The sequence below is a fragment of the Scomber japonicus genome, chromosome 6 (genome assembly GCF_027409825.1).
Source record: "Scomber japonicus isolate fScoJap1 chromosome 6, fScoJap1.pri, whole genome shotgun sequence".
In the NCBI taxonomy this organism is placed as follows: domain Eukaryota; kingdom Metazoa; phylum Chordata; class Actinopteri; order Scombriformes; family Scombridae; genus Scomber; species Scomber japonicus.
In genome coordinates, this window is record NC_070583.1 from 21,167,153 (window position 1) to 21,192,715 (window position 25,563).

The 25,563-nt window shown below is 38.7% G+C and overlaps 1 protein-coding gene across 1 annotated transcript in view; it reads right to left on the reverse strand.

Annotated features, from left to right (window-relative positions):
• Positions 1–25,563, reverse strand: part of frem2b (FRAS1 related extracellular matrix 2b) — a 59,309-nt gene that overhangs the window by 17,013 nt on the left and 16,733 nt on the right. Inside the window, exons 3-6 of the mRNA XM_053320447.1 lie at positions 14,130–14,276; positions 10,176–10,406; positions 6,313–6,438; positions 5,376–5,627 (exon numbers count right to left, since the gene is read on the reverse strand). Coding sequence (XP_053176422.1) covers positions 5,376–5,627; positions 6,313–6,438; positions 10,176–10,406; positions 14,130–14,276 — 756 coding nt within the window. The remainder of the gene's footprint in view (positions 1–5,375; positions 5,628–6,312; positions 6,439–10,175; positions 10,407–14,129; positions 14,277–25,563) is intronic.

Consider the following 25,563-nt stretch of genomic DNA (forward strand, 5'->3'; position numbering starts at 1 on the left):
CTACTAAGTCTTTTTTCTGCATATATTTCTACCTGGGATCAGTTGCTAGCAAAGCTCTTTTAGAGCCCCAGATATCAGTTCATATGTCATGTAAGAGTCAGCTAGTTTTTATTTCAAACAAAGCTGATTTTAATTACACCATCTGTGGGGTGAAGGCGTGGTGAAGGTTAATTAGTCAACTTGATGTTTTGGTTAGACAGAAAATATATATTCTCTTCCATGACACAGGTCTGCAGAACTAGTTATTGGTGAAGCAAACTTGAGTGTAAAATATATATACACATTCTCAATTTAGATTCCCATAAACTGTCAATTAAACATCAGATCCTTGGCAGACAATACGAGTTCCACCTCCTGCTGCAGTTGTGTAGTTTCTTGCAAAGGCTTGTACCTAGGTGGCCAGGACTGTGTGCTTGCAGGGAGCAGAGAGTGCAAACATCGATGCCCTGTGGCTTCTAATTTCATTATATTGTGCTACTCTGGTTTGCTGGCTTGCTAACAGGATTTTTTTTTTTTTCTGATATCAGTAGTGCACAAGTTTCTATTTGCTGAAAGCCCTCCTGGGGAGCTCCAGCATAGCCCTCTCACAGGCATGGACAGGTGCTCAGCCAGGCACCAACTCTCTCCTCCCATGTAAACCCACTGAACAGCTATTTCCACAAAAGAAAAGACAAAGAAGGATGTGATGCCCCCATTCGCCTCCCTCCCATATCCTGGAGTGAAATTCAGAAAAGGAACCTGGATTACAAACTGAAATTGAATACCTTGGAAGGATAGGTGAACTGAAAGTGGGAATTAATCTCCTGTAGCCTTTCTACTCTGTTTCTACTCAGACAGGAGATTGGTCTGGTTCTTCTTTCCTCAGAACTATTTACCATTTACTCCTCCATCAGTGTTCAAGTCATTTCATTATCACCTCCTTTAGGGAGATATGAAGACTTGACACCACCTTCTTTGTCCCTACTCTTCACATTCCATTTATTCAGTGGATGCAGGCACCCTAAACACCTCCAGCACCAAATCCAAATTACACTTTGGAGGTGTTGCTGCACCATCTTCACACATATTGTGTGGGTGTGTGTGTGTGTATGTGCATGCCTTTGTGTGTTTTCAGGCAGTTGATCTAATTTCAGGTAATTGTGCCATTATAATAAAGAACCACGATGCTGGACAACAGTTCCAGGCATTGTTTGTACCTCTATAATTTAAAAGAAAGTCTTGAAAACAGTAAGAGTCAGGTTTTGAGAAGAACAATAAAAGGTGAACAAAGGATCTTTCTACAAAAGAATGCTGCAGTTTTGCTTTAAATCATACTGTACAGGGGCACCCTTGTGAGTTTGGTGCTTTCTGACAACTGATATGCATAAGAAGATTATGATTGTCACTCAGCCATAATGGCCAAGCCCGAGGCTTTAACATGATTACAGATAAAGCAGGAATAAACAGACTGTTAACGCTGGTTGTCAGTTTGAGTTAATCCTATGATGCACTGACTCCTCTATTCTCCTGTTTCTGTGTGATAATACATTGAGGACCTCTAATTTAGGCAAAAGCAAGTTTCAACTCTGTAGAGCGAAACATTTCTTGGTATATTTTATAATGAATGTACCTTTTAGGCTACAAAAAATAATTGAATATAGATTACTTAATAGCTGTTAGATAAGATAATAACTCTATGAAAAAGCAGTAATACACATGAATGTGGACATGCTGACCTGAAACTGTGTCCCACCAAAAGAGTTTTTTCCTAAACCATTGACTCTTTTCCTTTGTTCTTCTGAGCCCACATCCAAAGCAAACAAGTTGGCATACCTTATCTTTTGTGGCACTTCCTGACATCTATGTGCTTTATTTGTCATCCTCCCTGTTTTTCATATATCCTTGACGTAAATGACAAGCGATAGCACTGTATGAGTCAGACAGTCATAGACATGAATCAGTAATGTTTCAAACCAATCAGCTCTCAGACAATTTCTACACATGACTTACACAGTTCGAGTGAGAGCCATTTATAAAGACTTCAATGCTGTTTTAGTGTGACGACTGTTGCACATCCTATACTGTGTGTGTCTCCACAGCTGTCTTGGATGTCTAGAGCCAATACTCAGGAGCAGTAGAGGTCAAAAGGCCCTGTACTCACACTCAAGTTACACCGGACGCTGCTACAGTGAGAAAACATTCCAACCATGTACCCTCCTTCCTCAAACAGGTCAAACAAATCCACTTGAAGTGTGTCTGCCTCAAGTCTCATGGGAATAGAAGGTGAAAATAACCTGTTACACAGTCTGAAAACCGCTGCTGCTGCAGCCTCTAAGACAACACCTCTTAACCACAGGTTCCAGACTCATGATTTTTGTCCTGTAAATACAATTCTTGGGAGGAGAAATAAGACGTTAAATCAATAGAGGTTCATATGACTTCATGTGGTTATTTTAGCAGCATGCTGAAGGAAAAGGTGCAAACGCCAGGTAAACCGTCACCAACCAAAATCAATACTTTTATTTCTGTGGCTGGGCTATTAGATAGTCAGCTTTCTATGAGCACAACACAATATCGAAACAGCTCAACAAAGTTGCAAATGAATACTGCTATTTTGAAAACGTATTTTATGAAGTCTTCAGCAGCATGTACCATACTAGGAAATGGAGTGGTCTCCTACAATAGGAAGACTAAAGTAGTTAAAAAAGTTAAAGAAGATTAAATTAAATCTCCATGACACTAATTTACTTCATTTACATTCAAAACTCTACTGACCATAATCTTCTCACTATTTAACCTAAGCAATTAGGTAATGGAAATGCTGAATTGGGTAGTGTGTCATCACCCCAATTATCTACTTTCAAATAGGTTTTGATTTAAGCGGGAGAAAAAAACAGTTCCACAATCATGATGGGTTTTTCAGCTCCACAGCCTGCCTGCTATCACAGAGTCTGACTTCACAGCAGTGCTTCCGGAGATTGTCAGTCTGATAGGGAACTCAGGAATGGACGTCAGGTGTTGGGGAACAAAGAGGCGTCAGGGAGATATGGGAGACTATCAGCCCTCCAGTCTGAGCCTGCAGATATGAGATAAAGGTTTTGCCCCCAGAAAGGAGGCTCACACACTCAAACGCTTTCTCCCAGAGACACTGCCACACAAGCACAAGCATACACAGGAGAAAAAACCCACACACACAAAACATGTTTGCTGTCTACCTACCTGCTTGCTAACCAGTCTGAATATGGGCCCTATTTTTTCTGAAATAGGGCATAAGTGTAGATCCTAGTCTTAATTTCCTCACCATCAGTGTTGGCGCAACCCAGGACACACAAGTGAGGAAAAGGGATGTCCGCTTGATTATGAAAGCTGGATCCCAGAGGGGTTTTACTAAGGAAAAGGAGATATCTCCAAAGGTGGAATTACAACTCAAAGGGAGCAAAATTCATCTGGCATATAGACTCCTATGATGAACTCAGGGCTCTAGGCCTCTGGAGATGTCTCCTTTTCCTCAGTGAAACCCATCTGGGATCCAGCTCTTTCATAATCAAGTGGACATGCTCTTTTCTTACACAGAGGCCATACTCTTTACATTTAGAATATATCCATCTCTATCCGTGCAGGTGTTTATGAATGAGACTGACAACATCCTGCAGATTAAGATACTGCTTTTTCTAAGAGACCTCTTGATATAAAAAATTGCTTAAGTTTACTCTCAATAATTACATAACCATGCCTATTGAACAGTTCTACCATGTCAGCATACTTAATGCCCAGTTCAAAGAAAAATTCAATGAGCCGACCCATACTGGGGTGTTGTGCCGCAGGCAGCTGAGCAGAAATAGACATATGCTCAGAAGGAAGAAGAAATGTATTGCCAGGTAACACAAACTTATCTATTTTGGGAGAGAACACAAAAAAATATCTCACTGTGAACCTTTGGAGGCTCCGTAGAACTGACAACTGCAAATATTTTGAGACTTGACTAGAGACAGCAAAACAAAAAATAATCCTGATGAAATGACTTAGCTCATGAATTTTTGAGTCCAAGTGGATGTTTGTGCGAGATGTAATGAAATTACACACAGGTGAGTTCACACTGACCTTGACCTTTGACCTTTACACACCAAAATCTATTCAGTCTATCTTGAATCCAATTGGATGTTTGTGCTAAATTTCAAGAAATTCCCTGGATTATATTATTGGTCCTTAAAAATTGTGTTTTGATTCTCATGTCAATCTGCAGTAGATGAAAAATGTGTAGCAAACTGAAAGGGGCAAAAACTTAAATAAAAACTTACCAATTGAAACCACATGTCTGTGTTTGTGATAAGAGGTGGTGTGAGAAGGTATTATTGCAAACTCAATTTCATGCCAAAATGAGCACCAAAATTACACTGCGTTGCCTAATCTGCATAAACCAGCCTCAGCTGCGCCTCTCCTTCCTTGTTGGTGCAAATGCCAGGAAAGAACCAGATCGGCACATGCGCAAAAACAAAGACTAGCACCTCTGAATGAAGGCTGTGTTTAGCCTGGTGCTGGTCTTGCACCGGCAGCAACCAGGGCCCTGAGTGTCCTTGGATCAATTTATACAGCAACAATTATAAATGTTTGCAATATTGCAACTTACAGTTTCCACTTTTTAAGACTAATTTCCATCCAGTACATGTATGAAACAAGTGATTGCACATATACAGTAATACCTCCAACAAGCTCAGATAAAGGCCCCTCTAACCATGAAACAAATGGAACCATGGAACAGAACAGAAAAGTCTTATCTATTAACAGCACATGTGATTCAGTAATCAGAACTCATTAATCTTGAGTATAATGCTCTTTACCTCCTTCTATGTAAGTTTGTTTTAAGTTGTCTATACACAACTCACCATTGTCTCATGTATGAATCACTTAATTGGTTGCAGCCTAAATCTACTGTATGAGGCAATTTGACTGGTTCATCATGCAATAGCCCTTTTGTTTTTCCCCGAAGTTTTCAAAGAAGTGAGACTCAGGTCATTCCAATACAAAACTCCATCCATTTGGAATATTCTTCCTCTTCTGAGCTCTATTACCTCTTTCTGCTGCTTTCAGACATCTTTATTTTCTTGTCCTAAAACAACTTGTTGATGCTTCTAATTTAAAGTAGTGTGTATTTATACTACTCATAGCACAGACCAACTGCTTCAATAGCTCTTGATATAATTGATTTATTATCCAGGTTATTGTATCCAATTCTTTTTCTTCTTATCTTTGTCTGTAGGACCCCATTGACCCCAAATGAGATGCTATATCTCAAAAAACTATATTCAAAGCTCTTTAATTATGTGTACCTTCACAGACTCCTTGACACTATATTGCATTCCACTTCACACTTGATGCTTGGTGAAATGTGATCTTACCATCATCCATATCGGGTATGATAGTGATTCTGGCTGTAGGGAACTCTGAGCCCAGACGGCCCCCCATGGGCATGCTGAGGGTGACATTGAAGCTTTCCTCGTCTTCATACAGCGAGTCATCGATGATCACAACTCGGCAGGATTTCTCCACCTCTCCCTTGTCGAATCGGAGAATGCTGTGATGTTCCTCAGGCCTGGAGATGTAATCAGAGTAGGACAACACTGTGGTGGGGACTGTGCCTGTGGCTGAAACTATGTGGACAGAAAAGAGAAGAAAGCAAGTTAATATACAGTATACTTTTTTTCTCAAATAAAAAAAGTTGTACATAAATATAATTAACTATTACCCATAAATTTGAGTTTCATTAAGAAAGTTGAATGCATCACTGAATGACTGAGATGATGCCAGCAACATATTTATCTAGTTACTCACAAACATTTGTTTACTCTGTGTACACATCATAGCAAAACAGCTTATCCTAAATCAAGAAAAATCTTCAATCTGGACTTGCATTTTATCATTTAGAGAAACACTTTAATCCAACATTGAACTTATTTTCCCTTCACTTTTTCTCTAGTTTTAAAGTTGACATCATGTGACAACTGAACAGCTGTCACTGAGTCAATAATGAAAGACCATATATGCATATGTGTCACCTTGCACCTGCTTTTTATGCTTATGAATAAAACTCATTCAAACAGTGAGCAGGTGAATTTCTTCACTTCATTCACCATCTGCTACAGCTGCTATCTGCACAGTCTAGGACCGATTTCAAAGAAGAAAGCGAATCAAAATGAATGATAAGTACTGAAGTGAGGAATAGCTATCATGTCGCTCCCCATTACTCTGTCACTTGAATCATCACATCTGTGCCTAAAGATACACATAATTTAGAGTTTAAACTTCAAAACTTCCGACATTCAACACTTGTTTTACCTTGCTGGGTGTAGCAGATGACCATGAGCTCCTGACTGACATCACCACTCCTGTGCACAGGGATAAGCAGCTCACCAATGTCCTCTTCTATGTTGTATGCAGCTGAGGGAATGTACACTGTTGACTCTGTATCAGAGGAAAGTCAAACATCAGTATATCAGATCATCACTTTGACAAATCACATTAATGTTATTTGAGTTGAATACCATAGTGTTAAATATTATCTGACTTGTAGTTTCTGTGTTTGATCAGTTCTCTGGCAAATTAAATGTAAACTGATCTCAACTGAATGATCAGAGATGAAGAAAAAGGAGGAAGCCTCAGGACATCAAATCATTTGTGGTAGTATTTGCATAAAAAGCATAATTACATAAAACAATATTAATTATAATATATATAATTATATATATTATATAATAAGTAGAACCAGGCTTGCAGACTTGCAGACTTACAGCCTGTGCTCTGGGACCAGTGACTGCCCTCATAACATCTCTGTGGATGGTGCTTTAATTATATTTTATCAAAAACCACTATCAACTGTTTGTTCATCAACAGCAAATATTCCAACCAATGGTCAGCTAACACTGATACACAACATAACAAATAAAGAGACAGCACTGGTTACTGACCCAGCAAATGATACAGATGGATGTGGAAAATGTTTCATTTCATATATTTTAAGAAGTCTATTGTTAACTGTCTGTATAAACTGCCAAGAACAAAAAGGTGTGTTAATTCGGTTTTCAAGCAGAGGCACGTTAAGGCATTCTTCTTTTTTTTTCAATTGACAGTTTTACTGGCAGCTCCCCATCTCTTTATCTCCTTCCCTCTTTAAGCTGTGTATGGCAATCAAAAAGGTAATGAGCTTGCAACATTTCAACCCTGAAATCTACAGAGCTCAGAGAGAACCTTTGTACCTTTCTCTGTGAGTATCATTGCTGCACATATTAACAAGGCCTTGGTAAGTCAACAGTACTTGACCCGTCCATTCCCATCCTGAGGACCATCCAAACAATTGAATAGGATGATACGGCTACTCTTGGCGTCTTGTAGCTGTTTCCAGTTTGAAACGCTTTAGTCTACGGCGGCCTAATGGGGCCAACCGCTTCATTTGGGGGAGAAAAGCTGCAAGTACAGAAACGATGCAAACTCCAAAACACAAACAAAAGTCAAAACAAATACAACTACAAAATCATGCTGCAAATAAAAAACACGCTGCAAGAAACAAAAACAAATGCATAAACGTCAAATGCACTGCAAATAAGGAAATGATCGTTTCTGTACTTGCAGCTGTTCTCCCCCAAATGAAGCGGTTGGCTCCGGTCGGCCACCATATTACTCACTCTGGTCTGAAAAAATAGATTTTTCAACCCTGCATGGTGGCAGGCCCTGGGCAATGACATTCTGTGCTTACAGTAAAAGAAATGAAAACTACATTTTTATGAGTCCTCAGAGTTTATCTGACCTTAAAATACTTTAAAACTTTAGAAAACATAAACTGTTTAATGATAGAATAATAGACATATGGCTGCAGAAGGGATAAGTCTGCTCAAGGCGTAAGTAAACAAAAATAGAATTTGACATCTTGCAGAGACATAGTTAACAGTTTTGTTGATTTCCCTCCAGAGACTGATGTTTTGTCAGACAAAGTCCTAGCTGAGCATGTTAATTAGCATAAATCTTTGGCAGCAAATTCTTCCTATTCCTTCAATGAAGCCCTAAGGGATGAGGAGAAATGTTATCCATATTTATATAACACAGTTATTTATCTGAACTCTATAAAGCTGTTTTCAGAAACACTGTCATCTGTTCCAGTAGCACTTCTCCCATATTAACATTATGATTATTTTACATGCAAGGGAAGTCAGCATGGGTTAGGTCCCTGTCTTTTTGACCTTGTTTATCTCCTGAAAATACTGCCATTAAAATTGGTTTGCTTTTTCTCATTATGTATTTTCATGTTTAAGTTGGACTCAAGACATTAGTCCCTCTCACTTCTCAGTCTTCATGTGAATTAATCTTGTACTACTCTGATGTCCTCAGGCAGATAGACAGGAGCAGTTCCACGATCAATCCCCAGAACATGAAACAGCAGACGTGATGACTGAAGTATTCCTAAATGAACTCTCTACTGCTAGAAAAAAGACCCACCTTCAGATACTCTTACAGTGATTTGTAAAATTCAGTTTGTTCCTTGAAATGTAGCTTACTTTGAGGACTTGTGCATCATTTTAGTGTACCTACTTTTCAATAAATGTTATTCCTTTTAGCAATGTTTCATGTTCTTGGCCCCAGAGAAGGGATATGTAGTGTGCTGTGTTTGTTGCTGGCAATGTAGTTTGTCAAAGGTGTGTTGGTCATCCAAATTGCACCTCTTATTCAAAATATAACTGATATCTTTGTCATCTACAATTGATGTCTGTAAGTAAATGCTGAACATACAGTGTGTGTACAAAGGTGGGTTACTCTTTGATTCAAGACATGTGACATCAAACTCAATGTGTTGCCTTTAAAGTTAAGTTCAGTGCTTTGTCTCTTATTGGAAACAGCGTCAAAGTGCTGTGTCCGTCAGGTCTCAGAAACAGTGACAGAGTTAGCGCTCTGTTCGTGTATTTTTATAGCAGCTCTGCAGCTCTCTTCTTCAGCGGGACACAGACAGGAAAGACAGACTGATGAGCACATGTTGCTGAACGCGTTCATAATACGCTTCTGCCTTGGAGACTGTTTGTCTGTAAGTAGCCTAATATGTGTAAATAATTATCTGACACTTTTGGCATTTTTTTAGGAAAGTCATGTTTCTTTTCTGTTTTGTCAGGTAGTAATTACAGCAGTAGACTGAATTATAACTGTTGTGGTACAGTTAGTTGACCTGGGTTTTTATAGAGTAGAGTCCTGCTTTATTTTTTGGTGAGAATTGTGCATTTATGTAATTATGAGTATGATACGTGCCATCTCTATGGATATGTTAATGTTTGTATACTGATTTATGTTCTTATCTCTGTAATATTTCAATATTAAAGTCAAGCCTTGTGTGGTTATTGGAAGACTCATGGATAGTTAACTGGCCGTCTAGCTTTGCACAGGTATACACGCTCAGACACTCAAACTGATATTTCAAATGGCTGAAAAATGTTGCTCTCAAACTCCACTGAAGCTTTACTTGTAATACCTAGGTGTTCTACCATTTTAGGTTATAGTTTATTTAGGGTGGACTTAATTTAAAAGGAACCTATAATGCTTGGCCTTATCCTCTGTCATATATATAATGTTACAATGTCAGATATTCATATTTAACATGGCCAAAGTGTCAGATAATGAGTTTAGGGTTAGGGTGAGGTAAAAAGCACTGGCTTCCAACTGTTTTTTTTTTTCTACTTTCAAAACGAGCTGATGTCATCTCATGAAAGATTTATTTATATCATCATCTGCTCATCAGCGTGCGCCCTCTGTGCTAACATTATGGTAATTTTTCCATTGTTTTGGGGTTAGTCGAATCAAACCTTTACCTGCTTATCAATCCTCATCATCACTGTGGCCGTTTCTGCTTGTACTATTCCTCTCTGCATTATTTATAACTCACTTGCTGGAGAAAGAGCTCCAAATATTTTCCATTTCTTGTTGCATTGACTAATGCAGTGAAGAACATATTTCCTATAAGTTCTTCACAATAAAACTCCTGTTATTTAGTCATTTAAAAGCTTTTAATATGAAGCAGTGAAGCAGGAAATGTAGGGTTTGCATTGGTGGTAACTTAACATGACTATGGTAAGGTTGCCCCTTGGCAGGCTTCTCAATTTAGACAAGAATAATAAATATATGAGAGAGTCTTGTGAGTGCTACTGACAAGTGAAATCATCACTGACCGTCATCAGGGTCGAGGATCTCCACAGTAGCGACCTCTGGGTATTCAAGGGCTGCCATCACAGGCTCAGACAGAATGATCTGGAAGGTCTCTGACACCTCATACTCGCTATCTGACTGGATCCGGACCTTCCAGGTGGCTGTGGTCTGGCCCGGATTGAACTGCACCTGTTTCTGAGATTTCCCCCGGAAATCTTTGTCCTTTTCTGCAGTGCCATCCTTGGTGCCAATACCTTATGAAGGACATAGAAAAAACGGGTTATTACCATAGAAATCTGCAAAACCTGTGAAAATTACATACAATAGCAGCAAAGGATAATGAACGGGTAATTATCTTTGAATAAGCAAATTGTATTTTATTGCATTCTGTGAATCTTAATATCTATATAACTGTAGGGTTTTATAAATTGTCTTATAGATAGATTTACTGCTCTACTGTTGTTTTTTTCTTTTTCATCTGTTATAAAACCAGAATAATATCACACCCCCGTAGCTTTAACCCCTCAATATATTCCAATCCACTGGTTGCAGTTTCCCACCCTAAAGTGTTTCGAATGGCCATGATGGGAATAAAGCCAATTATCCCTCATGTCAGTCTGGTCTCAGCAGCAGTAGTTGGAGGCTGACTTGCGTTGTATGACCTTCAGCATGTGAGCTGTTTGATGGGGCCCACAGTTACTATTGTTGTGACACTGGCAGGATTCCTGTTGAGCATGAGCACTAGAGCCGGTGAAATGTCACACAGAATCTCCACTGTCTTTGTAAAATGGCCACACAATGCACAGCAGGAGTGTGGCAGTACATAGAAAGAAATGGCTGCACACCACAAGGCAATCCTACATGCTGCCACAAATGTAGGAAAAAAAGATTTTACTGGGTGAATAAAACTCTGGAACAGGAGCTCTTTAAAATGTTTTAAAGAATTTGTTCACAACTGAAGGAGGAAGAAAGAAAATAAAAAAACTGGAATATCACATCAGTACTACCAACAAGATCTTCAATAGACCACAGATTGAGAAATGCATGAGTTTGGGTTTTTGAGAAAATTACCATTCTGTTCTTTGATGAAAATAAGAAGTGGGCTTTGATATGCAAGTACAGACAGAAGGAAAAGGCTTGTGCCCATATGTGCTGAGATGAAATGGTCAAGCTCAATGGAGCTTGAAAAATCAGCAGTCTTCAAAGCTAGGAGAGGAGAGACTATGATTTGCTCCTAACTCTATCTCCTGCACAATGCCTAGAGTAGATGGCCCTCATCACAGCAGTCACTCTAAGGCTGAGTGCCACCTGCACTGTGCACATTGACCAGTGAAGCAGCAGACCACCAGTGGGCTCCTCTGATCAGTGTTCACACAGGCAGGGCTGGGCAAGGGGAAAAATCTCCAGTTTTCATGAGAAGGCACTGGCCTGGGCTCAGTCGCTCATTGCAATATTGAGGCAGATGGGTAGCTTGAATTGTCAGGCTTATCTGGTAGCCTGTTTATGCCTCCTAATCAAAACCATTTTTGTTGTTTTTGCTCCCCTACCCTCACTGCAGCAGAGAAAGGGGGAAACTACAAATGATGATACCACTTTACTGGGAGAGGATATTGGTTGTTAGTGCACCTGCAGTGGAAATGCTGCACGTGTGTTTTTGAAGCATGTAAATTATAGGTAGCATGTTTCTAAATAAAACCATATAGTTTCCTCTACCATTGCCTTGGTGGTGCAGCCAGCCCATTAATGGGACCCTCTGAAAGAAACAAAATATTTTATTTATATTTAAAAAAAACTAACATGTGTGCTGCCCTCCCCAAAGCTGCCAACCGAGGGGGAAACACTGCCATAGTTAATTATTAAAGCCTGCTATACAATTGTGTTGCTTTCAGGACCTCTGAATATGGTTGTGCTATTGCTGAAACATGGCAGACAAAGGGCGAAAGATAGGCGTATTACAAATAGACATTCATGTAATGATATGTAAAGATTGGAGGGGTATGTAATGGTATGTAAAAAATTAATAATTTCATTAGGTCTGCAAATGTTTTACTTGGCTGGAAGTTAAAAAGAAATATTTCCATGATCTTTTGATAAGACTAACAAAAAAGATCAGTGTGGTGTCTGATCAAAGAATCATTGCCTGAGGATGTTAACATGTTCACATACTGTAATGAAAAATGGTTAACATAAAAGGTTTCAACACTTGTGTATTTGGAAAGACTACATTGCTATCAGTACTTTAAGGGCATTGTCAAAACAAAACGGTTCTGGTTGGACTTAGGGAAAAAAAATCTCAATTACACATTCCTTAACATGTGTTCTATAACCAGCAGGGAGATGTACATCATCCTCCCTCATTCATTATCATTCCTCTACATTCTGCCTCAATCAGAAGAAAAAGCTGTCCTTTGAAAACCTATGGTTTGGATTTGATAGCACACAACCACAATTTCTGAAAATGCAAGGCATTTTTTTTTCTTGGGGGAACTGAACCCAGAGTGCATCCTAAGTTCAGAGTAGCGCTTCTTTAATTTATAATGCGACCATTAATAAAACAGTAGTGATGCCCCGGAAAATCAAAACAAGGGACAATTATTTGATTATTTGCCTGAGCTCCTTATATGAAAGATATTATTTTGTTGTTTGATATTAATTTGCAAAAAGATCACTTAGGGGTCATAACACAGGCATTTGAGTTGATTTATTATTTATTTTTTCCTTTTGTTCTTACACTTTATCAGTGTGAACAATAAAACAAGTGTATTATAAATGCAAAGTTATTTTTTTATCCTATATATTTGCCCGCAGAATATGATGATCTGTCAAAGGATTTATAATGTTTTATTTCACTGACTCACTTAGGGTAGAAATACTGTGCAGTCTGAGGTATTATAAAGGTCAGCAAAATTTGCATATCACCTCAGAGATGTTTCATTAGCTGGAGGCCCTGGGGCATACAAAGATACAGACGCCAGTACAATAAATGATCCTGCAGGATTTGACCTTTAACATCAAGTCATTTTAATTACACCTCATTTTTATAGACATAATAAATGGAAGCACTAAAGAAAGCCATTGGTGCCAGTTGTAAGAATTCCTGCCACTCATAAACTCAAATACAGCAGCTCGTTTTTTTTTTAACAGTGTTAACAGTTATTGTTCGTTTAGTTCCGGCCAGTAAATTGTCTCGACTAACATTTGGAGTAGCACTTTTCGGAGGCCACTAACTTCGGGTGACCTTTCTCATGTGCCCATGCAGTCTCTGGGGGATTGTCATGTGCTATTGTGTGATTGGAATGTAAATACTGGGCAGAGGAGAGGGGTGAGAGGTCATGACCTATGTGGCCCTAAAGGGTGTCCGGGCCAGCCTTAGGGACGTCTTATATCAGACAGAGTGTGTGTGTGTGTGTGTGTGTGTGTGTGTGTGTGTGTGTGTGTGTGTGTGTGTGTGTTTGTTTCTAGCTGTCTATCAACATGCAGGCCTCTGGCACTCTGTGTTCTCAAAAGTAAAAAAGGAAGATAAAAATGGTCTTTTGTCAAGAGGTTACATTTTTCATTTGTGTCTATCTGACTGTCACTTAATAAGATAAAAAGAATCAGTAGATTCAGCAAGTTAAGCCATGAATGAGTGCGTTTGTGGTATGAAACAAGGATTTTTTTCTTTTTAATAAGATTTCACAGCAACATGAACACATTTGTATATTTCCTTAAGATGTACTGCACTTACCTGAATGCAAACCACATAGCCAAACGGTAACATATGTAATGCAAACCAAATAAAATTACATATGCTACTATTTGCCTATTTTGATGTTTTAAAATGATAATGTATTACAATATATGCATTTTGATTCGATGCAGATCTGGATACAGATAAAGATTAAACCTTTCTTTCTTAAAATACAAACATAAGGATTAATAATAAATAGTCTTCGTCAACATGAGAGACTTGATGGAATTAAAAAGTATCTGCTTACTAACAAACGAAGTCTCCCCCAGGTAGCCTCGACGTCTTAGCACCACCTCCAGGAACTTGACCTCTTCATCCACCACGTAGTGTTCCTTCTCTAAAGAGATCCAAGCCCAGTTCAGACGAAACTGCTGGTTCCTCAGTTTGTTGCCTCCTGCAGTAAAACAATTCATACAGTTAGAACTCACCATAAGGCATGGGGAAGCATGAAGTGAAATAGGCTGACTGGGACTTAATAAACCACAACATGTTTTGAATATTAATATATCTATTTGTCACTGGGATGGTGCAGCAATTTCAATACCCCTTATTAGAAGTATTTCTTGGATACCTTCAGGACTTGACTTTGAGACTCCTAGCCAGCACTCAGTGGGAGGTGTGAAGGGTGCACAGCCCTTATGCAAAAGGAATAGGGTTTGTGCTATCTAATTGCTTCATTTCTAATTAAGATAAAAGGTGTCTGTTTCCTGTCTGAACTAGGTTATTTTATCCTTGCCTTTTGAAGTTGGATTCAAAGGCAGAGGCTACAGTCCTGGAGGGCATCAGTGCTACCGTTTGACCATAAAGAGTCAAAGCATCGCACACACACAGGCATCAAATACAGGCAGATACACAAACACTGATAAAAAGAAAAAATGTGCAAGACGTACACACACCAGCTCATACAGAAACCACAGCAGACTTCAATGTGGTCATTTCTAGAGCTCTGACTAGCAGTCTATATAATTATTCATTGGTTCCTAAAAACCTCCATGCAGTCACCAGCCCGCACAGAGCTGCTGCCTGCTGGCATAGCGGATGAAGATGGTGAGATCCAGACGACTGAGCCACTAAACATCTGGCAGTTCTGAAAGTGGTGGAATAAAAGTGAAACTGCCAGAAGGATACAGGGGCAGTGGTTCAGTGATTTGATGAGAGTGTTGCTTTTGTTTGTGTTAGGCACGACTGAGGCCCCCTCCCCACCCCCACCCCCCACCTCACCCTGGGTGTTACGGTCAGTAAAACTGTCACGTCCAGATGACTGCTCCACTGTTTCCATTCCCTTTCTTAATGGGCACGGTGAGACCTATACACATTCACCCAGGGAGTTTTATTATGTGTGAGGGTGTGTGCATTTACGAGTTTGCGTGTGTGTGAGTGTGTGCAAATGGGAAATCTCCTTGCACCTGTTCATATCGCTTCCCTTTAATCTGTCTACATATGTCCCATATTTATCTTACTGCCACTTACAGAGACGCTTTTTGATAATATAGACCTTTATCTGGGACAAAACGATAAAGTCAGTGTCACGCACATGGACAACAGAGTGTCCCCCCCATCTCTTTATAAATCAACAACTCATTTTAATCATTTATTTGAATATATTCCATTAATCTATAATGAACACATGGACGTTCTTTGATGTTTTTCTACCAGATAGGACATGAAAAAAAAACAGCAAATATGAAGAATCTAATGAGATACTAACGAAACACACCTTTCTCTAATTGATCTGTGCAGTTCTGATAACCCACACGCATGGTCTTTATCAAAAATCTTAGAGGGAAAAAAATACAGAAGACAGGTGCTGATGTTTCATGAATGAATAGATGCAGTTCAGAACTTCAGACAGACTGTGATGTCAACACTGAGCTGAAATTGGGACAAAAGGCTTCAGAACGTCTGAAGAAACAAGACGAGAATCTGCTTTTCTCTCTTAACAGACGTTGTATACATTTCATGAAATTTTCATGAATACAGAATTCCTTTCTCTGTTTCAAAATAGATGTTGTTTCCGTCACAGCTGGTCTCAATATTTTAAGTGGTGAAACATTGTTGATCTAAAAATAATCACTGTCGATGGAAGACTTTTTTGAGTTTCTATTGTTGGTGCTCTTTTGTGGTTCCACTCAACCATGCGGTCCATGTGAATAACTCGATCCCTCTGTTTATTCCAAATAAGCTGCTATTACTACTGATAGTAATGTGATGTGGTCCATGACTGTTGTGCCAAAATTTGCATCTCTTACAGCAAGATTATTAGGAGAGAATAAAAGACAAGTAAACCATAGCAGATGGTAGCAGATTAAGTTTGACAAACATGATATTTGTTGCACTGTTTGGAAAGCTAGCGGTAAGAATTCAATGTAACACCTAAAATAATGTGTTCACAGTTTTTTAGGGTATACAATTTTTGACACAATACTGCAAATTGCAAATATAAAGGTTGATTTGCCATTGTATTTTTTTAGCTGGCAATAGAGCCACACAACTAATATGTGTATTTTTTTAATAAAAATGTCTCAAGTGACACAGTTAATAACTCATGCATTGTTGAGGTCTACCACAGTGGAGGATTTTTGCTTCCTGTGTGTTCCACATCAGTCTTGTGGAGACAGGCGACCTGTGTATGACAGGACCTCCCTACTCCATTTGGATTATAGCCAGCAGTATGGCACGCATGCCACTGGTAAACACTACATGTGTGATCTCTGAGTCGTGAAGGAGCCTGTCCTCCGCTGAGGTAATGGAAACAGAGAAGGTTGGCTATTTATCTGAACACACACACACACACACACACACACACACACACACACACACACACACACACACACACACACACACACACACACACACACACACACACTCTTTGTAATAGTAATGACACCGTTTATACACTTGATCTGATGTATAATTCTAGAAAATGGATAAAATAAATGATTAATGCATCATCCCTCTATAATCAAACACTCAGGCAGGGACATTCCAGGACTATTTAACGGTAGGATTCATCCCAAATACCTCACACATTTTGATAACAACTTTAAATAGTGATGTGCTTTGCTTCATTATTTACATGACACTGAAGAAACAGCCCACACATCAAACTAAGCCTCAAAGAGCCAGCTGTCCCTTTCTAGATGAATCACATTAAACACCTGTTTGACTTTATAGTGAGAACAGTGTGACAGTATTCACAAACATAAAGTGGATTTATCAATTATTCATTTTTCATATCCGGCTAGGTCCAAAGAGGATAGCTCCCAAAGCAATGCTTTCAAATCTCAGAGGAAATAATTTATGTTCATAGTTTATACCACATACAATCCTATCATGACATGAGCAAATATTGAGTTAAGAAGGCCTTAAAGTCCTGCTAAAGCTGCAATGGCCTTCGGGGAGCTGGGGAGTGAAGGTGCTCGTTTCCAGAGGACCACTTCACTCCTCCAGATTTCTTTCTAATTAAGATAAGCAGGGGTTGGATGGAATAAGTCCACTTCAAAGAGGCCCCAAGGAAAACACCAGAGTTAATCTTTCACTAGCACTCACAGTACTGACACAGAATTTAGTGGACAATATCGGTATCTCTTATGTTCAGGTCCATGCACTGCACTGCAGTTCACTGCAGAAGCATACATCACCTGCAGTCACTGCAAGCATAAGCTGCTCCTAACAGGAACATTAACCATGAGATTCTATTTCTGCATAATATCCATACTATCATTCAAATAATAAGGCAGTAACAGGAGTCCTACAAAAGCAGTACTTGTAATCTTAATTAATTCATTGGATTAATCGACCACCTGCCTCACTTGTCTTGTTGCTTTCTTGTAACGTTTGTGATTAAAAAAAAACTCCAAAATCCCTCTAAATAATAGTGTCAGAAAAGTTCCTAAAATTTAAATCAGCTCTTCACAAAAGCCCTTGTCCAGTACATGTAGCTGCACTTCTAAACACAAGCGTTGTCCACTAACATGGTGGATGGGTGGTGAGGGACAGAAGCCTTTTGAGCGAAGCCAAAGAATGTGGGAGGCTCGGCCGTGCCAACTTAGTGCCCCTGTCTCCTCCCTGCACACATGTTGCAGGCGGCCTTATTTGGTCACTGTCAAGTATCGTGGGGCCACAATGCCCTGTGGATCCTCGTCTGTTCATTCAGCCAGGCAGACAGACAGGCGGCCCTTTGCCCACAGAGCCAGCATCACACTGATTAGGGCGGATAAATTGGGACCAGCCAGCGAATCCTGTTCAATAGACACAATACATCTAAAAATACTAATGATCATATACTGCAAATGGACTTTGTGTCTGTAGTCTATTGTAGCATTAGGATGCCCAGTAACATATTACAGAAATAGATAAACAATTGTGCGCAGGACGGCAACATGCTCACAGGCCATAGATTTTACTTTCTACTCTTTCATATTACAATTAAAGAAGGGTTAGGACCAATAATTAGTTCCTGTTTCCAATAAATTTAATTTCACACTTTTTCAAAAGGGGAATATTAAAATCTGGACAAATTCCAGCTCCACACTTAATTAGTTTAAATGCATGTACTGTAAATAGTGAATTTAAACCAGCAATAACTGATTTACATTATCATTCATTTGGATTCAAGGATCCGGTCACCAATGAATGTCCAATATTCTCTTGTCTATGTGACTTTTAGCTCTGTATTTGGTCTCTACCGACTTTTTAGCTGCTAATTGCTTGACTACTGCAGCCATATATGTTCACACTTCGCTATAATTAACTGTGTCTGTTTGATACTGAGCATTTTGTGTACAATTGGTTTGTATATGTTTTTGCTGAAAACAGCTGCCTGTAAAAAATTTAAAACTTTAACTTTGTAGTCTCAAATTACTCAAAAAATGTAAAAAATGTAAATACATTGTTCCCTCAAATATTTCTATAATATGGGGTATGATGAATACTGCAGTGTTTAAAGGGTGTTAGTCGGGCTTTAATCTTTTAATCTTAAAATTAATTTAGTTTAGTTTAGTAGCTTTATTGTCATTATATTGAGGGTCAGACAACAATATAACGAAATTTAGATAATTAGAGGTAAAATTACCTCAAAAATGAATACCAACTACTGATCTTGAAAAATCTGTGACAAATACGAACATATTTCATCGTAGATAGTACTAACTCTAAAATGAGTTTTCTTTCAGTTCCATAATGTACCAGACCATACCAGCATATTTTTCACCTCTCCAATTAAGGGAAAAAGGATATGATAATCCTGTTGAAGGAAAGAAAGCACATGGCAGAGCAGAGAGAGAGAGAGCTATATGGTCTAATCACCCTAAGCCTTGTATCAGCAGTAACGAGTGGGGAGTTGGCCATGGCTTGAAAGATTTAAAACTGTTATGATTTCACAGGCCCTAAACCCTTTGCTGCCAGAACAGCCTTTCAGGGAACTAATCTGCCGTAAATTTGGCTGCTCTGCAGGGTCCATCCTGGTTGCTGCCACCTCTGTGTCCACTTTGACATAGTGGTCACTCTGAGACGACATTTGAGGTGCCTGAAAGAAAGGCCAAAGGCGCTTCTGAACAAAAGTGCTGGGTCAGAGAGCCATGCAAGGCTTAAAGCGAGCAAGGCTTTGCTCTCAGCAGGGAAAGTCCTTTGAGATTAACATCTGAACCACAACTATAAAGTGGTTTAACCCTAAATACTTTTTCCACATTTGTAAATTAACAGATGGAATAACGTTCAGTCAATTTTTTTAGTAAAATATCTTGAATGAACATTTGCTAAAACTCTTTAGCGAGTGTTTTTACATCTACAGCATAATAAATACAGAATCAAATGAATACGCACTTTATAACACCTACTTTATACACTCATAACTACGGTAGTTGTTCTGGAGTCAACACAAACTTTTTATACTTTGTGGATCATAGCTCATTGTCTACTAAACACGATACATTTTTCTACCTTTTAACACACACACACACACACACACACACACACACACACATATATATATATATATATTCATCTTCAATTGCTCATGGGAACAAGGGCATACTTTAAAAATGCTGCAGATGTTTATTAGTGTGCACTATGAACCAAAAGTCATTCAAAGTACAGCACTTAAATTTTTAGTTTAGGATATCAATGTGCATTCTGTAAATTAAAAATGTGCTTCAGTGCACTTATAAATGCTGTCCTCCACAGTAGGAATGACAGTAAGAAACCTTTTAAGTAAAGCGACAACCTTCATCCTGTCCCCAACTTTTGATTATCAAATTGCAGCAAAAGGTTGTTGTGGAAACCGCTTTGCAACCTTCTTCCTGTATCACAAAGTAGGAGCCTCACTTTTGTGTGGAAAGGCAGTGAGGAATTTCCAGAACTCTTATTTCAGATGGGGCTCCTTTATATGTAGCCCAGGAGTGAAATGTGGCTGAGAAATACTGTACAGTGTGATTGTAAGGAAAGGTCATTCTGTCCTGGGAGTCTGCTCCACGCTCCAGTGTTTTCACACACTGCCATAGATGACGTCATTTGTCATCTGCTACAGAAAACACTTCACACAAAAACACATGGGAGTACTTTGGCCAGAAGTTCTTTGGCTTCTGTGTTTCTTAAGTCATTGAGGAACATGAGACACCAAATTAATTTTTTTAAAAAAGCATATGAATCAAAGTGCAGGTGTGAAGAAAAATGTCAGTAGACAGTAAAACAGGTCAAAAATATTCAAAGGACACTAGGTCCTTTGAAATTTAGGTAGGGCCATTTTTTCTCTGTGCCGAGACATTACTGACATCATGTACATGCAAACAACCTGGGTTTTTAAGTATAATCCTATTAGCCTCGCCTGGAAACATTAGTTGAAACAGAATCTTTCCAAACACGTTAAGGATTAGCAAGCAGCCAACTCTGGATGCACAACCTTGCAGAAGATCTACTCTGTTGCGGGTTGCTGATTTCCAACCAAGGGCACAGGGTGTCCTGCCAAGCAGCCAAGATCAGGACTTATCCCTGATCATGGCTTCATCACTAATTCTGGAAAATCAAGTTCAGACTTGGGTGGGCGCAAGTTATGAAAAGTATTTCGTTCTTTTTGGTTGAACTACAATCATTAACTAAATAACTAAAAATACCAACTCGGGGTTGTGGCCTCTGCCAACAAGTGAAGGTGCAGTTTACATCCATGTCTGTCCAGACTCATATATTTGCATGGCCAATAAAGCTGGTTCTGATAGGAAATTCTAAAGTGTGGACGCGTAACATACATCTTCAACTCAGCAGCACAGAAGATCTAATCACTATATTTTCAAGGTGGGCACCCAAGGTTAGTGTCACTAATTCAGTATCAGACCAAATGTGAAATATAGTCAAAATCTCCCATTATGTTCCTGAGTTATGGCGTTGAATAATGGCAAAAAAAAAGTGTTTTTTAGCAGAACATCATGATATCACAGTGATCCTTTGACCTTTTGGATATAAAATGTCATAACTTCATCATTTTATCTTATATGTGTGATATATATTTGTGTGAAACTTTGTAATAATTAGTGTATGAATTCTGAGGTATGACCAAAAACATGTTTTGTGAGGTCACAGTGTCCTTGACTTTTGATCACCAAATTCTAATCAGTTCATCCTTGACTCCAAGTGGACGTTTCTGCCAAATTTAAAGAAATTCACTCAAGGCGTTGCTGAGATATTGCGTTCACAAAAATGGGACAAACAGATGAACGGACAGACAACCCAAAAACATATTGCTTTAAAAGGCATAAAAGGTGAAAGATTCAGAACAAACTCTCAACCCACTATTAAATACATATAGTACATCTGAATAGTTTATATTCCACTAACATATATAAGAAGCATTTTGTTGTCTGGCCTCGCTCAGCGGAGTGAACTATGGGCCTCAAAACTGAAAAGATGAAAAGTCAAACCCTCTGCATAAGCGCTCAAAGAAATCAATGAACTGACCTCGAGTTTTGGAACCCATCCAAATAAGGTATAAAAGTTGTTGCTGAGGGCTTTGCTTGTTTCGATTGTTTAGGTGAGGTCATACAAAGTATTCCTTGATTGCCCTTGAATGGCATTCCTGTCTGTCAAAGAGGATGCAGCCTCAAGTGTCTTAATTAACAGTCACCCACACGGTTTAAAGAGCAAAAGCCTCAACTCTCAATAGCACGGGAAATAACAGCAAAAGGCTGAATTAGCAGCTGCAGGCTTTTCTCTAGAATTCACATGTAAAGGTCATTGTGGGTTTAAAATCAAGAGTTTCTCGCTCATTAGCAGTCAATTATACACAGACTGACAGCCACAAGGCCAAAGTTACTGGAGTAGCTTTGAAAAATCTTCCATATAAATAAAAGAGGAAACTTGTAAAATACATCTATAACCATTTAAAAATTATATATGAACCCATTAATACCTGCCTTCACAGTAAGTTGAAAAATAATTACATGTCACCTCTTTTAAGCTTGTCTTTAAATAATAAAAGAAAATGTCAGACACTCCCTGCCTAAAGAAATGAGCTCATTAAGAGAAAAATCTGGTTATATCTTAGGGACTGAAATGATTGCATTGTTACAAGTGGATGTTTTATAACTCCACTCTCTAATGCTACTGGTGACTGAATACAAAAGAACAGAGGTATAGTGAAATAACAAGGAGATACAAGCGGGAGTGTGAAAATGTGAGAGAAAACAAAGCAACATAAGGATGCAGGATGAAGGGACTTGATAAAGAGAGGGGGACGTTCTTTTTCTTGACCCCTGAATGCACAGTGTTTGCTCTCTTGTCAGACCGAATAATGGTGGACTGTTTGCTGAAAGCAGCAGTGTGAGGCCATAGAATATAAAACCGCATCCCAGTCCCACAGACTCATGAGCTACATACTAATAGAGCTGAGTGTTTGTCGCGGCTGTTATCAGGGCCAGCCTCCATTGGTTTCATTTATAAAGACATGTTTCAACAGTTGTGACTTGCAAATCCCCAAATGTAAAAAAGGCTTTCATCTGAGAGGAAAATGCTCCCTGAAAAGAAGAAACGGTAATTTCTAAAGAAGTGTTAAATGACTCTTGGTTTATTTGTGTATGACTGTGGTGAAAAGGAGCCTCCAAGTAGAACTATGCAAACCTGCATGTTAAAGATAAGCATGCGCATTCATGAAAAGAGGGGAGAAAGTGTCTGAGGATTTAGTGTTGTTATTGTCTTCTTTGTAATATTGGACTAGATTAGTTTTCAATGCAGAACAAACTCAATGTTCAAAATAATGTACAGCATATTACTTCTAAGGATGCTTGCAACATTTTATTTAAACACTAAAACAGAAAACATATATTTCGCTGCATCATTCTTAACAAAACCAATATAGGATGATAGAAATTTTATGATAAAAAAGCTCAAAGATCTTCTGATGATGTCAGAGACACTCTGGTTGTTGCATTGATGAATTATTAAAAAATCAAATTCAAATAAGGATGAAATGGTGACAGCTTTGAAATAACACTCTCAACATTTCATCCTTATTTGAGTGCTATATAGAAAGATTTTATTATTATTATTATTATTATTATTATTATTATTATTATATTATCATTCTGCGACCCTATTGATACAAGGCTGGTATTTTTAATAAAACAAACATATTAGTGTTTAGGAATTGCAAAACACAGTATACCAAACTGCATAATATGAGAAATAGTAGGCAGTAGACATTAGAAGTGTCCTTTACTGGATTATGCTGTGTGAAGTCTGCCATCAGGCCTTTCAGCCTTCTAGTGCTGAACAGGGAAATATAAGCTGTGATATAAGCTACATTAACATAGTGAAGTATGGGCTATGTATCAGTCTCATCTACTGTATAATCTTACAACATTAAGGTGCTCCATCAGATTTCCTATACAGAAGTAGTGATGGAAACTTTATGTCACATGAGTATTCACTTAAAAGATGTCCTTCATTTACTGGTTTATAACTCCCAGGCAAAATGGTAAATGAGTACAGAGTATTATTTTCTAATACAGGTTGTCAGTCATGGAGGTGGCAAATGATTTAATATGGTTAGGGGTTACAGTGTTGAAGATGATGACTGAATTGAAGAGCAAAAACGTTCATAAGTTGAAGCTCACTGATAGAGACAGATAACAACAAGGAAGGAACCTATCTGGAGGTTGTTAACACATTTGAATCAAATGTGTTAAAAACTCAACAAAACATAAACTTCATGAACTTCCAAAACCTGCTTTCTGTGTCCAGACTGTCATAAACCCTCCTGCATCCCCCTGTAGACAGCAACAGCGTAAACAGAGCAAGTTAAAATATATCCCCAAACTTTACTACTTTAAACAATCCGATTAAAATAAATACTGTGCCCAAGAGTTGCTCTGTAGTTGGTTTCACCGACAATAAATCCAAAACCGCTGATCTCCAAATTGTTCCCCTGTCATGTCCTAAAAAAGACCCTGAGAGAAGGTCTTTATGTCTCTGAGCTATATAAATCAGAGAGAGAGAAAGGGGGTGTTGATAAAAATAAAAGGGATGTTGCAATGGCTTTGGACACAGTTGGGATGGAGGAAGAAAGGCAAAGGAGAGCACACTAATGAGAGGTCTTCTGTCCAGTAACGTAGGACATGCCATCCTGTCCTATTGGCTTATGTATTGGCCGCTGCTCGATTGTCAGTGTGTGAAATGAGTCACCTGTGTTACTTGATCCTGTAAGCTCAACTCAGCTTATTTTAGCGGTGAAAAGACAAACCATTTTTACTTCCATTAATTGAATATTAACAGCTGTTCCCTATTAGTAGCACAGATGCTTATCAGTCACAGCACAACTGCAAGGGCAGGTCAGTGGCAGCGAGCCTGTGTGCACTCATCTGCTATGCAGAATCAAGGTAGCTAATAATTGTATGAAACTTCATAACCTCCTGTAACCTACATTATATGAATAATATGTTACATTGGAGCTTGAGTTCTTTGTAGACTATGAACAGTAACTGGTTGTGTCTCTTGTCAGGGCACAGTGATATTGCTAGCTAGCATACTATTTGTAGAGCAGGGCTGAAAAGTCAAATAGTTCGCTGGTAGTATCTGAAGACTCAGTAAGGAAAAAATAGATGTCTGGGTAGGACACATCTGGCCATTCTGTGGGGTTATTGCACCAGTTTGATGCTGCGAGACTTAAGGAACATGACTGAAGATGGATCATATTATCTTGTATGTTACGTGTTCTATGGCTGGCAGAGCGGACATATATTTACTTGACAAAGTCTCTTTGAGTCATTTATCAACTAATTTGATTCTGGTGATTTTCTATTGGTTTAGTTTTGTGCTGATATTTTACATTGAAGTCTATGGTGAGTGTCACCCAAAAAAGGGGCGGGAAGTAGTTGCTAGTCAAAGTTCCTGGATGAGTCAGTCTGATGTATTAAGGGAATCCAAAGATACACAACCTAGTGTGAGGATAAAGACACCTGGACCCCTGAGGAATAGAATAAAGTAATTAGATTAAACAAGTTCTATCTCTCAGACACTGAAAACTATTAGATCTGAAGGACAAAAGCTAAATGTCAAAGGGAAAAAACATGAGAGGTGGGCAGAAGTTGCATTATAGCCTACAGCTCTATCTTTGACATTTTAACTCACAGACACCGAATGCCCTTTAAAGAATTATCAACTGTCTTTAGAAGGTAAGTTGAGTGCAAATTAGCTTT